At 62.1% G+C, this 12514-nt stretch overlaps 5 protein-coding genes across 5 annotated transcripts; all 5 read right to left on the bottom strand.

The window, feature by feature from the left end:
- Nucleotides 1–244: 244 nt before the first annotated feature.
- On the bottom strand, nt 245–2902 carry LMXM_28_2580 (putative leucine-rich repeat protein; the record flags this gene model as incomplete). The annotated part of the gene is made up of 1 exon (XM_003877055.1): nt 245–2902. One exon carries the CDS (start codon nt 2900–2902, stop codon nt 245–247), a length of 2658 nt encoding a protein of 885 aa, XP_003877104.1.
- A 1545-nt stretch (nt 2903–4447) lies between these two features.
- LMXM_28_2570 (putative splicing factor 3B subunit 1) lies at nt 4448–7528 on the bottom strand (the record flags this gene model as incomplete). Its single annotated transcript, XM_003877054.1, has 1 exon — nt 4448–7528. One exon carries the CDS (start codon nt 7526–7528, stop codon nt 4448–4450), a length of 3081 nt encoding a protein of 1026 aa, XP_003877103.1.
- A 1004-nt stretch (nt 7529–8532) lies between these two features.
- On the bottom strand, nt 8533–9213 carry LMXM_28_2565 (conserved hypothetical protein; the record flags this gene model as incomplete). The annotated part of the gene is made up of 1 exon (XM_003877053.1): nt 8533–9213. One exon carries the CDS (start codon nt 9211–9213, stop codon nt 8533–8535), a length of 681 nt encoding a protein of 226 aa, XP_003877102.1.
- An 884-nt stretch (nt 9214–10097) lies between these two features.
- Nucleotides 10098–10529, bottom strand: LMXM_28_2560 (putative 40S ribosomal protein S17; the record flags this gene model as incomplete). The annotated part of the gene is made up of 1 exon (XM_003877052.1): nt 10098–10529. The coding sequence occupies one exon, from the start codon at nt 10527–10529 to the stop codon at nt 10098–10100; it is 432 nt and encodes a 143-aa protein (XP_003877101.1).
- A 1108-nt stretch (nt 10530–11637) lies between these two features.
- On the bottom strand, nt 11638–12069 carry LMXM_28_2555 (putative 40S ribosomal protein S17; the record flags this gene model as incomplete). The annotated part of the gene is made up of 1 exon (XM_003877051.1): nt 11638–12069. The coding sequence occupies one exon, from the start codon at nt 12067–12069 to the stop codon at nt 11638–11640; it is 432 nt and encodes a 143-aa protein (XP_003877100.1).
- Nucleotides 12070–12514: the final 445 nt, after the last annotated feature.

The following is a 12514-nucleotide window of genomic DNA, read 5'->3' as shown; positions in this document are numbered from 1 at the left end:
CCCTTCATTCCACCGCGCGCGCACCCTCCCCCGCCGCCGCTGCCACCGCCTCGAGCACAGTCAGCTACGAGCTGCAACAAAGCCGTGGCACGCTATCAAAGGAAAGGGGTGGGGGCGCTGTGCCTTCGCCGCCATCACCACCACCCCTCCCCTTTCGAGCGGCGATGATGATGCGGCTAAGCACGCTGGCCCTGTCTGCTCACTCCTTATGTAGACGAGGACTGCGATATCCATTCGGCCTCAACTACTCCTTGCCAACCTGCCTAGCGCTCACTATGCTCCCCGAGTTCGGCCGTAACTTCGTGATGCACGCCGTCTGCATTGATGCGCATTGTTTCGAAGACATGCTGTCTAATGGAGAGGTCAGCTCGGGTGATTGTGGCATGGTCACCGGCACCCTATGTGACAGCGCTGCGCTTACCGAAAGTTGACCGTCGTTTGTTTCCAGCGTCCTCGTGGTGCCGTCGTCGTCGCCATCGTTCGCCATCGGCTGGTATGAATCGTGGTCGATGTCCTCCGCCGCCTTCTTCTCTGACGCGCTGCCGTCAACTGCTCGCTCGATGAGGTTTGACATGTCTCTGGGAGATCGGCTGCTGATGTTTGAGCGCCGGTAGTACGTCGGCTCAGCAAGTATATCGGCGTCGCTTCGCTGCTCGTGCTTGCGGATGATTTCGTCCATCGCCAGCTCCGGGTCGTCGTATGCGGCCAGTCGCTGCTGGCGCGTCGTCTGGTGGAGAAGCACACGAAGCTCCCTCACCTCGCTGCGCAGCTCATTCACCTCCTCCTGCAGAGAGGCGGTTTCCAAAGCGCAGCGACATGCGGCGGGGCACGACGACGGAGGTGGTTCCAGTGAGCGGTGATGTTTGAAAGCTCGCCCGTACTCACAGCGTGCACGGTAACCGCGGTAGTACCGCTGAATGAGCACAGCAGCGCGCCGCTGCTCACGGTCCGCCATCGCGCGATACTCCTCAAGATCGGCCCACATGCTGCTCATCACCTCCTGCAGGCTACGCATGGAGACGAGAACCTCCTGCATGTTTGAGCCGGTGTCCGCTACCAGCCCCAACGACGGGTGACGCTGATTCACACCTCTCGTTGCTGCGCTACCACCGCCATTGCCGCCAGCGCCACCAACGGTCGCCTGTGCTGCTGCTCCGCTGGCGACGTGTGCCGCCTGTACAGCCGAGGCGGCAGTCACCTGTTGCAGCTGGTATCGAATGAAGCGACAGCTCTCCGCATCCTCCTCGGATAGGTGCATGCGCGCCAACGCGCCGCGCATGACGCGCTGAATGACGATGGCGGCCCTGGTGCGTCGCGACAGGTCAGCGTGCCACAGCACCGCCACCACCTCCTCTACTGACCGCAGTTTCCTTTGTAGCGCCCGGACAACGTTCATCATGGAGGCCGAGTGGGCGCGCTGGTGGTTGTGGTTTGTGTTTAGCACGCCACTGGAGCTAGGGTTCACGGTGAACAGTGTTTCCGGGGCAACCACCACAACACGAGCGCCAGATGGGGATCGACTCGCCGCACCCCCTGCGCCGTACGAGAACTGCGCCATCGACGTCGTCCCTGGAGGGGGTGACCCAACAACTTCCAGTGGGGCGGGATCAGGGTACATGTTCGGTGATGTGCTCAGGGTGCCGTTGGAGTGGCGGGGCGCTGGTGCCGCCCCGCGAATCCCGGAGGGGTTCATGCGGGAGCTGGGCACCACCACCTGTCCGGCCCCCTCAGCGTCGCTGTCCCACGCGACGCCCGAGTACTCCTGCAGGCTCTCCTCCTGTCGCTCAATGTTGTCTATGATGGCCATGGCATCCTGTGGGGGCGTGGCGAACTCGCTGTTGCGCCGCAGGTACGCCTCCAGGTCGTCCTTCCGCTGCAGGTTCATGTACTCCATACGAGACCTGGAGAGGGAGCCGTTCTCTCGGAACAGCATGATGGCCGCCACTCGCCGCTCACTCGCCGTGAACTCCGCGTGGTCAACAGTGACGAGCAGCGGGCAGAGCCACAGCAGGAAGGGGCGCCACCACATCGACTCATCCAGTCCACCCCCCGGCAGGTCGGCGCGTCCGCTATTGACGGTGTTTCTAATGTTTGCCTTTGGGCCACTTTGCACAAGCGTGAATGGGTTGCGAAAGACCTGTATGTGCTTGAGCGTGGCCGCCAGGGCGCACAAGGGCAGCAGCACCGTAGCGGTCCGTAGCTGATTCGAGTGCAACGCGAGTGAGTGCAGCGAGAGAAGCGGCAGGCGGGTGTCGAGCTCGGCGAGGGCGTCCAGCTTGTTGTGGCCCATGTTCAGCACCTGCAGATACGGTGCACTGCGCAGGTCTGGCAAGTCTAAAAATGCGTTGTGCGATAGGTTTATCGCCGTCAGAGACAGAAAACCGTCGGATGAGTCGGCAGCGAAGGAAAGGCGCCCGTTGCCACCACCGGGGATGCTCGTGGAAAACGCAGGAGTCGCACCTGCGCTTACCCCGGAGAGGCGCGAGGAAGGCGCCCCGACAGAGACGTTCAGATCGAGCAGGCTCATGCTGTTGTACGAAAAATCTACCGTGCGCAGCTGCTTCAGCGTTCTGAGCAGCGATGCCCCATGTGCGTCCACGACCCGGAGGTAGTTGTGGCTGAGGTCGAGCACTTCAAGCGAGGTAAATGCCTCGATGCCGTGAAGACTGCTAACATGGTTGTGTGCCGCGTGTAGCACTGTGACGTACCGCAGCACATCGTTGATGAGGGCGCCAGGGGCAGAGGTGAGGCTGAGCACCTGCGCATGCGTCACGTTCAACTCACGCACCTCCTCTGGCGCCAGCTCCTGCAACATTGACCTCTCAAACGGCAGATCGGACAGCTCTTGATCCTTGCCAGGGGCAAAGGACAAGTCCATCACGCCATGGATCGGGGTGAGCATGACGACAGCGATGGCAACGGTGACGACAGTGACAACCGATATATATAGAGAGAGACGATCTGGAGTGAGCCGCAGTGCCGTGCGCAGCACTCTCCCCCCGCTTTCGTCTTTCCGTGTTACCTTCCAGCAGAAGAGCGGGATAGAGACTCAGGGCGTGGATCAGCGTGCACAGCACTACATGGAGAGGGAGAAGGACAGAAAACGGCGCGGCAATGTCCACTCGTGGACCTGCGTCGGCCTCGTCTTTATGGATATACGCGAGGCGCTCACGCGTGCTCTCTCTCCCTGTATACAAGGGGCCGCTAGTGGTGGTGGTGGTGGGGAGGAAGGGGCAAGGCAAAGAAGCTAAGAGTGACGGCGAATAAAGTGCGCTGCAGCCGTCCGTTGCGAGTCGGAGGAGGAGAGCGGAGAAAGCCAACGCGTGCGACTCTTCACCAGGGGAGGGAGGGGCGCGACAAGAACAGAAAGCAAGACGGAGAGATACACAGAGCAGTTGGGCGGAGACGGAGTGCGTGTGCGTACTGGCGTGGGAGCGAGAGGCAGGCCAGGCGGATTGGTGAGCGGGTGCGTCAAGCCGTCTGTGATACACAAGGCGCGCGAATGCAAACAGAGTTTACAGTAGTGAGAGGACAACCACAGCGGCCACTCCTCTGCCGTTCTCTGCACCTGTATGCGTGTGCGTGTGTGTGTGTGTGTGTGTGTGTGTTGCACTATCGTGCCAGAAGCTCTTTGACTGGTCTGTGTCTGCACCGCAGTTTACCTTTCTCACCACTCTGTGACGGTATAGGGGGAGGGAGTGCGCAATTTGATGTGCTCGGCGTTTCTCTCGCAGCTTCCCGTGTATTGGACACGTGTTGTTCGTTGCCGCCGGGTCGGGTTAGAGACAGAGAGGGAGGAGGGCAAGGAACGACAGTGTGGAGAAGTGCGGCTTGGTGGCGGAGAGTACTCGCCAACACACGTGCCAACAGAAAGGCGTGGCGGGACGAGGAATGCACACCCACACGCGCGCACGAATACAGGCGGCGAGGAGCATCAATCATCAGCGCAGCACCCGCGTCTTGCTGCCAGCCTCCGCCCCCACAACATCCGAAGCACAGCCTCGCACCATTCGGTGCGCTTGTCCGTGAAGTCCTGTCGCACACCTGTGCAGGGGTGCGTCAAGTAGCGGGCCTTGACAGCCCCCCCCCTCCCACGACAAGGCGCTTCGACACGCTGCCACGTGGCGCGTATGCATGGACGCACGCATGCGTCGACATCTACCTTCGTCTTTGTTCTGCTGCCTTTCTGCCATGCGAGTTAGCGGTGCCAACGCGCACGCCAGACAGCACCCTGTTACCCGCAGAGAGCAGAGGACCACGCATCGATACCCCTGCACAACACAGCCGCTCTCGAGCCTCTGGACCGCAGCCTCATGCGCAGCCTCCTCCCCCTCGCACGCCGGCACTGCATCAACAACTGCGCCGAAGAGCTTAACTATCCACGTCCCGCCTCTCTTGCTCGCTTGTGCTGGGTGGGTGTGTGTGTGTGCGTGTGTGTTGCAGTTTGTTAGAGAAGCACCTCCAGCTCATGGCGGACGTACGTGTGCGAGGCGTCGTTCTGGATGCGTGGGTAGTACGGGACGAGGCGCTCTGGGCTGCCAACGTAGATGAGGTTATAAGTGCGGCGGTAGATGTCGCGCACCTTGCGCGCTGGGTGGAACAGGCCCTGCAAGAGGTACTGCAGCAGCCTCCCCGGCTCGATCACCACCCGCGCCGCCTCGTAGTAGCTCACGACGGCCGTCACCATCTTGAGGCGCTCCTCGCCGATCTTGACCTCATTCTTTGCCAACAGCTCCACAATGTTCGGGTGGACAAAGTTCAGCAAGTGCAGCGCGATGTCCTCGAAGCCGTCGTTGCCGGCCACGGAGAGCAGAACGGCACGGCAAGCCTCCACAGCCATGCGCCGCATCTGTATGTTCGTCTCCGTCAAGGCCCGCTCCAGCAACGGGATCATGGGATAGACGTACTCCTTGCCGATCGAGCCGATGGCCTCGAAAATATACCGGATTGCCTTGAGCACCGAGTGCTGCACAATGACCGCCACCTGCTTCCCCTCGCTGATCTTGTACTCGTTCAGGAGGTAGGGGATGATGGTGAAGGGGCCGCACTCCTTCGCGATGGCGCTCAGGGCCACGGCCGTGCAGATGCGAATCTGGCGCTTGTCCTGGCGAAAGTTGTCGACCAGCTCAAGGATGATGGCGAAGGGGCGAATCTTCTTGGCGATGACGCCAAAGGTGCGCGCGCACGCGTGGCGCGTCGCCCGCTGCTGGGAGTCGAGCAGCTCGAAGAGCCCACGGGTCGCCAGCTGGTGCAGGTGAATCGCGTCGACATCCGCGTCGTAGTTGGTGGCAATGTCCTCGATCAGGGCAATGGCGCCGTTCTGTACGTGGCTGTTGCGGCTCTTGATGACGAAGGTGAGCCGCTTCAGAAGCTCGCGCACCGAGGGCTTGAAGCGGCGGGAGCCCAGCTCGCCTAAGATGGAGCGTACCGCGCGCAAGTTCGCGCTCAGCGCCCGCGCATCCGGGTCCTCGAGTCGCTCGTACAGGCTCAGCCCCAGGTCCTGCAGGAACACGGTGCCGTCCGCCAGCATGACGGTGTGGGCAATGCGCGAGACGAGGTCGGCCGTCTGCGCTCGCATCGAGGCCTCGCGGTTCTCGCGGCGCCGCTTGATGAGGTCGAACACCTGTTTCAGGTACGGCCGCAGCCGCGCCGCCAGTGCGTTGCAGATAGTCGCAAGCACGTTCATGACCAACTTGCTCGTCCCAAGCTCATCCTGGCGCACGGCGGCTATGGCGCCGTCGAGGACGAAGGTGACGAGCGTGTCGGGGGCCGCATCCATCCCGGTGGCGTCCACGACCTTCTTGATGGCCGTCAGCACCATGCGCTGGTACTCCTCGCTCTCGTCCTTCATATCTGGTGACAACTTCACGAGCACATCCACACTTCCCAGCTTCTTCGCAATCTCCACCGTCGTCGCCACAAGACTCCCTGACGTTTGGCGCTCCGCGGCAAGGCGACGCACACGCCAGAAGCCCTCAAAGAACGGCTCCAGGATTGTCTGCCGAATGAACTGCGGCGTCACACCCTCCGCCAACACGCACTTGCGCACGACAGATATGAGAACGCGGCGGAACTCGTCCTCAGGTGTGCTGAACTGGTTGACAAGGTTTGGCATCATCGCCGCCGTGCGGGCCTGCGCGTCGTAGGGGGACATAAGCGGAACCAAGGCACCGAAGGCCTGGATGAAGGGCGACGCCATGCTGCCGATGCCCTTCATGCACTCCTCGCAGATGACGTCGACCAGCGGCGCCAGCTCCTCAATGCCGTCCGGCGCCGTCGCCTCGGCAATCGCCGCCACCGCCAGGGCCGCGTCCCGCTGCACGCGCTTCTCGTCGCGCAGCAGACGCTCCAGCATTGCCACCATCTCCGGCAGCGCCGCTATCAACGCGTGCCCCACCATCTTCGCCAGCTCCGCCATCGAGCGCACGACCGTCTGGCGAGCAAGCGCCGACGGGGCGTAGGACATGTCACGCAGAGCCGCCGTCACCTCCTCGGTGCCGGCCGCGTACCCGACCACCGCCATGACACGAGCCGTGTGGCGACGCACAATGCTCTCGGCGTGGCCAAAGTCCTCGCGAATCACCGCGAACACTGCCTGAAACCCCACAACCCGTGTCAGCAAGGTGAGCACCTGCTTGCCGTCGTCCCGAAGAATGCGCTCGTGCGCCGTGAGCAGCGGCTCCACCAGGTGGATCACCTCCTTGGTGAACTGCCGAGCGCCTTTGCCCATCTGCTGCAGCAGCGACTTGATGAAGTCGATGAAGTAGTGCTTCTCCTCAATGTTGAGGATATCAGAGCTCCAGATGTAGCTGAGGCGCTGGAAGATAAAGTGGCTGCCAAAGATCGTTGCCTTGTCGAGGAGGTAGCGCGTGCCGGCGCGGCGCTGCATCGTGTCGCCGTTCTTGATCTTGAAGAGGTTCTTCATAAGGAGGTAGGAAGGCAGATGCTCATCAGGGATCTTCTCTGCCTTGTGGTACTTGAGCAGCTCGACGAACACGGCGGCGTCCTCGACCTTCATGGCGGGCATACCATCACCCATGTCCTCCGGGATGTCGTACCTGATGGGCTGCCCGTTCGCGTCCAGGCCGGCCGTCACCGCCGCCGCTGCGCCGGCCTGCATCGAAAACACGTCCATGGAGCGCACGGCGATTTCGTAGAAGTTCGGCTCCTCCGGCGGCAGCGGGTTGTAGTCGGCTGGCACCGCCGCCACCGTGAAGAACTCTCTGGGCAAGATGCTGTTCAGGTACTCGCTTGTGAGCCGCTTGTTCTTGCGGTTCCACTCCTTCTCCAGCGCCTTCGCCTTGGCTTCGATGGCCGCCGTCGTGATGGACTGCGTCTCGACAGAGGAGGCGAAGTGCGACTGCAGCGGTGTCCCGCCCTCGTACTGGTAGTTCGGGGTGGCGCCGAAGGTTGCCCCGGCGGCCGGGGTCGCTCCAGTGAACATAGGGGTAACCCCGCCCATGCGCGGGGTGCTGCCGCTGGCGAAGAGGGGCGTGCTGCCACCGGCTGTGACCCCACTGCTGCCCATGCGTGGAGTGCCGAACGTGGAGGGCGTGCTGCCGCCCATGCCGCTGCTGCCGCTGGCACCGAAGGTCGGTGTCGGAATAAAGTCTGTCATGTACGGCGTCGCGTTTGGCGTCGCCATGCCGCGCCATGAGGATGTCTCACTGGACAGCACCGGTGTGCGGCGCGGGGTGTCGGCGCCATACTGCCGCGGTGTGGCCGAGCTCCAGCGCGTCGATGTGGGTATCGCGCCACCACTGTCGCCGCCGCCGAAGCCCGTCGGGTCCTCCCAGCGGTGCTTCTTGAGAGCCTGCGGCTCTCCTCCCTCGGCATCCGCCATCGTGAAGTGCCCGGAAGATTGTTAGAAGAGTGGGGAGGTGGTGAGCGCGTACTCTTCTAGGCGTGCGTGTGTGCTCGTACAACAGCTGTATGAACCCCAGCGTGCGTGCATATGTGCGAAGGGGGAGGGGCAGTGATGGCGGTGGCACGTGTGCAGTGCACAAGTACGAGAGAGAGGGGGGTGGGAGAAGGAGCGAGCGAGAGAGGTATGCGACGATGGTAGACGTGGCGCATCAGAAGAGGGCAGCGTGTCGATTGGGCCATGCGCGATGCGATACGCCACGCAAGAGCGCTCGCACAGCAGAGGAAACACCGGCGGTGAAAGTTGCGCGCGCGTGCAGCACGCTGCGCCCCCTGCATGCCCTCGTCCGTTGTCGCTTCTCACATTCCTTCGCTTGGCATGTGTTTGCCGTCGACAGTCGATACGGCGCAGCACACCTCTACGTTGATGGTCACCGAAACGCAGGCCGCCACGCCGCGGCCACGCACAGGTGCATAGATTTCGCGCGCACGTGCCAGCCACGCCACGCCCACATGCGTGTTGGTGCGGCACGTGGCCTCAGAACGTTCTCCCCCCTCGCGCACCTCACCCCGGCGAGGGCAGGAGACGCCACGTTCTCTCCCACAAGTGCCTAAGGATGGGTATGGCGGAATCTTCCTCCACCCCCCCCGACACCTACGTACGTGCAGCTACGCCCAGACGGACATCGAGAGCAGATAGTCGATGAGCACCTGCGGATGCTGCACTCGCATCACCTCGATGGGCAGCGTTGTGATGAGGGCCTTGTCGTACTGCACGCGTACGTAGAGCGACGCAGTCGGCTTCTGCTCTGTTGTGTCACAGGAGTCAGCTGCTGCAGCGTTTCCTTCTGCAACATCGGTAACGGTGGTGCGTGCCTCCACCTCTTGCTTGACAGCAGCACTCGATGCGACCGTCGTCGGTGAGCCGCTCGACTCCGCGGGCGCAGATAAGCCGTCGGGATCTGACCTCACCCGCTTCACTTCGCCTCCGCGCGGCGGCTCCGGCGAGGCGGTAGAGGTCTGCTCCGAAGCAGACGCGTCTCTGCCATCGACATACTCCCCATGTGTACGCTTGCGCGACACCGCGAGTGACTGTGCCGACGTCGGCGATGCCGAGCACTTCTCGGGCGTCGTGTCTGCGCTGGTGGCGTGCGACGGCTCTTTGGAGCACAACAGCGCCAGTATCCTCACACAACTTGTCCGGCTCGCGGCACTCGACAGGGAGGTGCAAGTGGCAGACCGTGCATCCGTCGCCACGGAGCAGCCGACTCGCGGCGTGTGGCGCGCGTACGCCGTGGCTGGGAAGACGCGAGTGTAGCGGCGGAAGAAGCGCAGCTGATCGTCGTGCATGGCCGCAGAAAGACACAGAACACGCGCAGCAAAAGCGTTCAGCAAACGGTAGTCGGCAACGTGAAACACACTGACGGGGATGAGTCGGTGCAGCGTGAGCCGAAACGCAACGTGTGTTGATGTATCTCTAGGAGTGCGTATCCGTGTGCGTGCGAACAAGCACGGATGCCTGTACGCGCTGTGAAGCACCGCGACTGCACTACGGAGCAGTGGGAGCAGATGGCGCGTGCTTGTAAGGCGTGTGTGTGAGAGAGAAAGAGTGAGAGAACGCGGGAGAGGCAAGGTGTCCATTCAACGGAGCACATCCACACCTACGAGCACGCGGCAGCTGCGCAGGTGAGAAGCACACAAAACCCAAAACGGAGAGACGTGCCAGTGCAGCGACACGTGTGCGTCTTCAACGAATGAGTATGAGCGGACAGGGGAGGAGGCCTATGCATGCGCGAGGGCGGGGTGCAGCGTGCACTAGAAGGCATGTGCACCTTCGACACCGTGAGCTGCTTCGCAACACACGGGTGTGCCCATCACCCATCCACACAAAACGCATGAGGGCTGCGGTGATTCACTGACACCAACAAAGCAGTCGTCACTCCATGGCCCCTTCCTTCCCCCCGCCGGTCTGCTCCCTTCTCTCGCCCTACCACCGAGCGTGTGCCAAGCTGCCAGTGTCGCGCGTTGCACTTTGGGCCCCTCGATCCGCCTTGTGCGCGCGGGTGTGGTGACCTCTTGGGGAGGGATGGAGAATGGCTTACGTTTGCGGTCAGATCAACGAAACAATGAAAAGGAAATAAAATTTAAAAAGGAAAGGCAGCTACGGCGTAGAACGCCGGGGCGCGGAGGAGCAGAGGGGCGTCGGTACAAACACGCGCGTATCGCCTGTGCACCTACTTGGAGCTCTTCTGCTGGCGGCGGCGCGGAGCCGCCTTCACCTTCGGCGCGGCGGCATCGGCACGCTTCACGCGGCGCGGCACACCGATCTCCAGGCGCTGCAGCATCTGCATCGTCTTCTTGTCCACGCTCACGCCAGACTGGATCGCCTTGTCCACGTCGGACGTCGCGGGGGCGTGGTCCATGCGGCGCTCGCGCTCCTCCTCCTGCAGCTTCAGCGAGATGCCGCGCACGGGGCCGCGCGCCAGGCGCTTCATGATGTGAGTCGCGTACCCAGCGATCTTGTTCTTCAGCTTCTTAGACTCCGCAATCGTCACGTCCATGACGACGCGCTTGTTCTGGTAGAAGTCGAAGTTCAGCTTCGAGTAGTACTTCTCCACCACCTGGCGGGAGGCACGCTTCACGGTCTTGGTGCGGATTTTGCCCATTGTTCTACGTGAGATACCGACTGCGCAGTGTGCGTTAGAGCGATATTAGCCGGTAAAGGGTGCACGCGTGTGTGGCAGTCGCGGTGACAGCATGGGGCAGAGGAGGGCAAAGGTGTGCGCATGCGTGATGGGAGGGGGAGGTTACAGTGCACATGTGCAAGAGACGAGGAGGGCGCCAAGAGAGAGAGAACAGCGAGAGTGAACCCGTCGTGCCGAGATACGAGAGTTGAGAGGGAACGGCGACAAGCACACAGACAGAAGAGGCCACGGGAAGAGCCCGTGAAAGGTGGCCCCAGAGGTTGAGGGGCGGGCCAGGACGCATCACCACCACCACCAGCAGCAGCAACTCGGGCTTTCGATGCCCGCCGTGCGCACGGAGTGGAAGGTAGACGACAGCGAGAGCTGGCAAAGCACGGTTGCTGCCCCTCCCTTGCCCCTCCCCATCGGCCTTCGACGACAGCGTGGAGAGCGGCAAGAAAGAGAAGTGGCGTTGTGCGTGTGGCGTGCGCGATGCACGGCACACACCAACAAGGGAACGCACATGCGCCGTGGCGTTGCAACAGCTCGTTGCGTGCCTGTAGGTGCCTCTTCTATTCGTTAGAGGGTTCAGAGGGGTCGCGCTCTCCAGTTTTGGCGGCAGCCATGACGATGTCCATGGGGACGTCATCGATGTGCGCGCACACACACAAGCACGCCGAGAGAAAGAGTGGGGGACCCTGATAAACCACCGAAAAGGACGAAAGGAAAAATATACGAAGAGATAGAACAAAGGTGTCCTGGGAGAGGACGGACAGGCGGAGCGAAGGGCACACGCAGTCCATCTCGCAGGTCCGTGAGCGAAGCGGGCCGGTGTGTGTGTGTGTGTGCTCGCATGGGTGTATATGCGCAGGCGACGTTCTGAGCGAAGTGGAAAGAGAAAGCACGCAGACGCGCGAAGGAGAAAGAGTGGCCGACGCGGAAGGTCGCGCTAGACGCTGCTGACGGCACTGCACGTCCCTCTATGCTTCTGATGTCACCCCTGTGCACTTACTTCATCACCCTCACAAAGACGGCCACACCCACACACACGCCAACACACATGAAGAGTGCGCGCGTATCGCCTGTGCACCTACTTGGAGCTCTTCTGCTGGCGGCGGCGCGGAGCCGCCTTCACCTTCGGCGCGGCGGCATCGGCACGCTTCACGCGGCGCGGCACACCGATCTCCAGGCGCTGCAGCATCTGCATCGTCTTCTTGTCCACGCTCACGCCAGACTGGATCGCCTTGTCCACGTCGGACGTCGCGGGGGCGTGGTCCATGCGGCGCTCGCGCTCCTCCTCCTGCAGCTTCAGCGAGATGCCGCGCACGGGGCCGCGCGCCAGGCGCTTCATGATGTGAGTCGCGTACCCAGCGATCTTGTTCTTCAGCTTCTTAGACTCCGCAATCGTCACGTCCATGACGACGCGCTTGTTCTGGTAGAAGTCGAAGTTCAGCTTCGAGTAGTACTTCTCCACCACCTGGCGGGAGGCACGCTTCACGGTCTTGGTGCGGATTTTGCCCATTGTTCCTTTCTGGATCGTCTGTGTGTACGTGCATGGCGGACGTAGATCGCGGAGGTGTGGCGGAGGGTGTGAGGTTAGGAGAATGGAGAATGAAGGGGGGACAGCGGCGGCGGCGGCGGCAACACCATTACATCACGTGCGATACGCCAAAAGGAGAACAACGAAGATTGTGGCGGCGGTGGCGACAGATAATCTGTCCAGGCCTCGTTGAGTCGGACACCATGCGCTTACACAGACCGAGCCCACTTCGCCTCCATCACGACACTCGGAGAGCTGCAACGATCACACGCGCCCATGAACGCGTCTGCCTGCCTGCCTGTCCTTTGTCGAGGTTGGCGGCGCTATGGGAGTGAGCGCGTTTGGCAGTCCGCCTCCTTTGTTCTTGGCCATTGAATACGTGGCAGGTGCGCCTGAGATAGAGGCGAAGGAACGGAACGCATGCGCG

This window comes from Leishmania mexicana, chromosome 28, assembly GCF_000234665.1.
Source record: "Leishmania mexicana MHOM/GT/2001/U1103 complete genome, chromosome 28".
NCBI classification, from domain to species: Eukaryota; Euglenozoa; class Kinetoplastea; order Trypanosomatida; family Trypanosomatidae; genus Leishmania; species Leishmania mexicana.
Note: the sequence above shows the minus strand (reverse complement) of the source record. Positions and strands in the feature narration are given on the sequence as shown.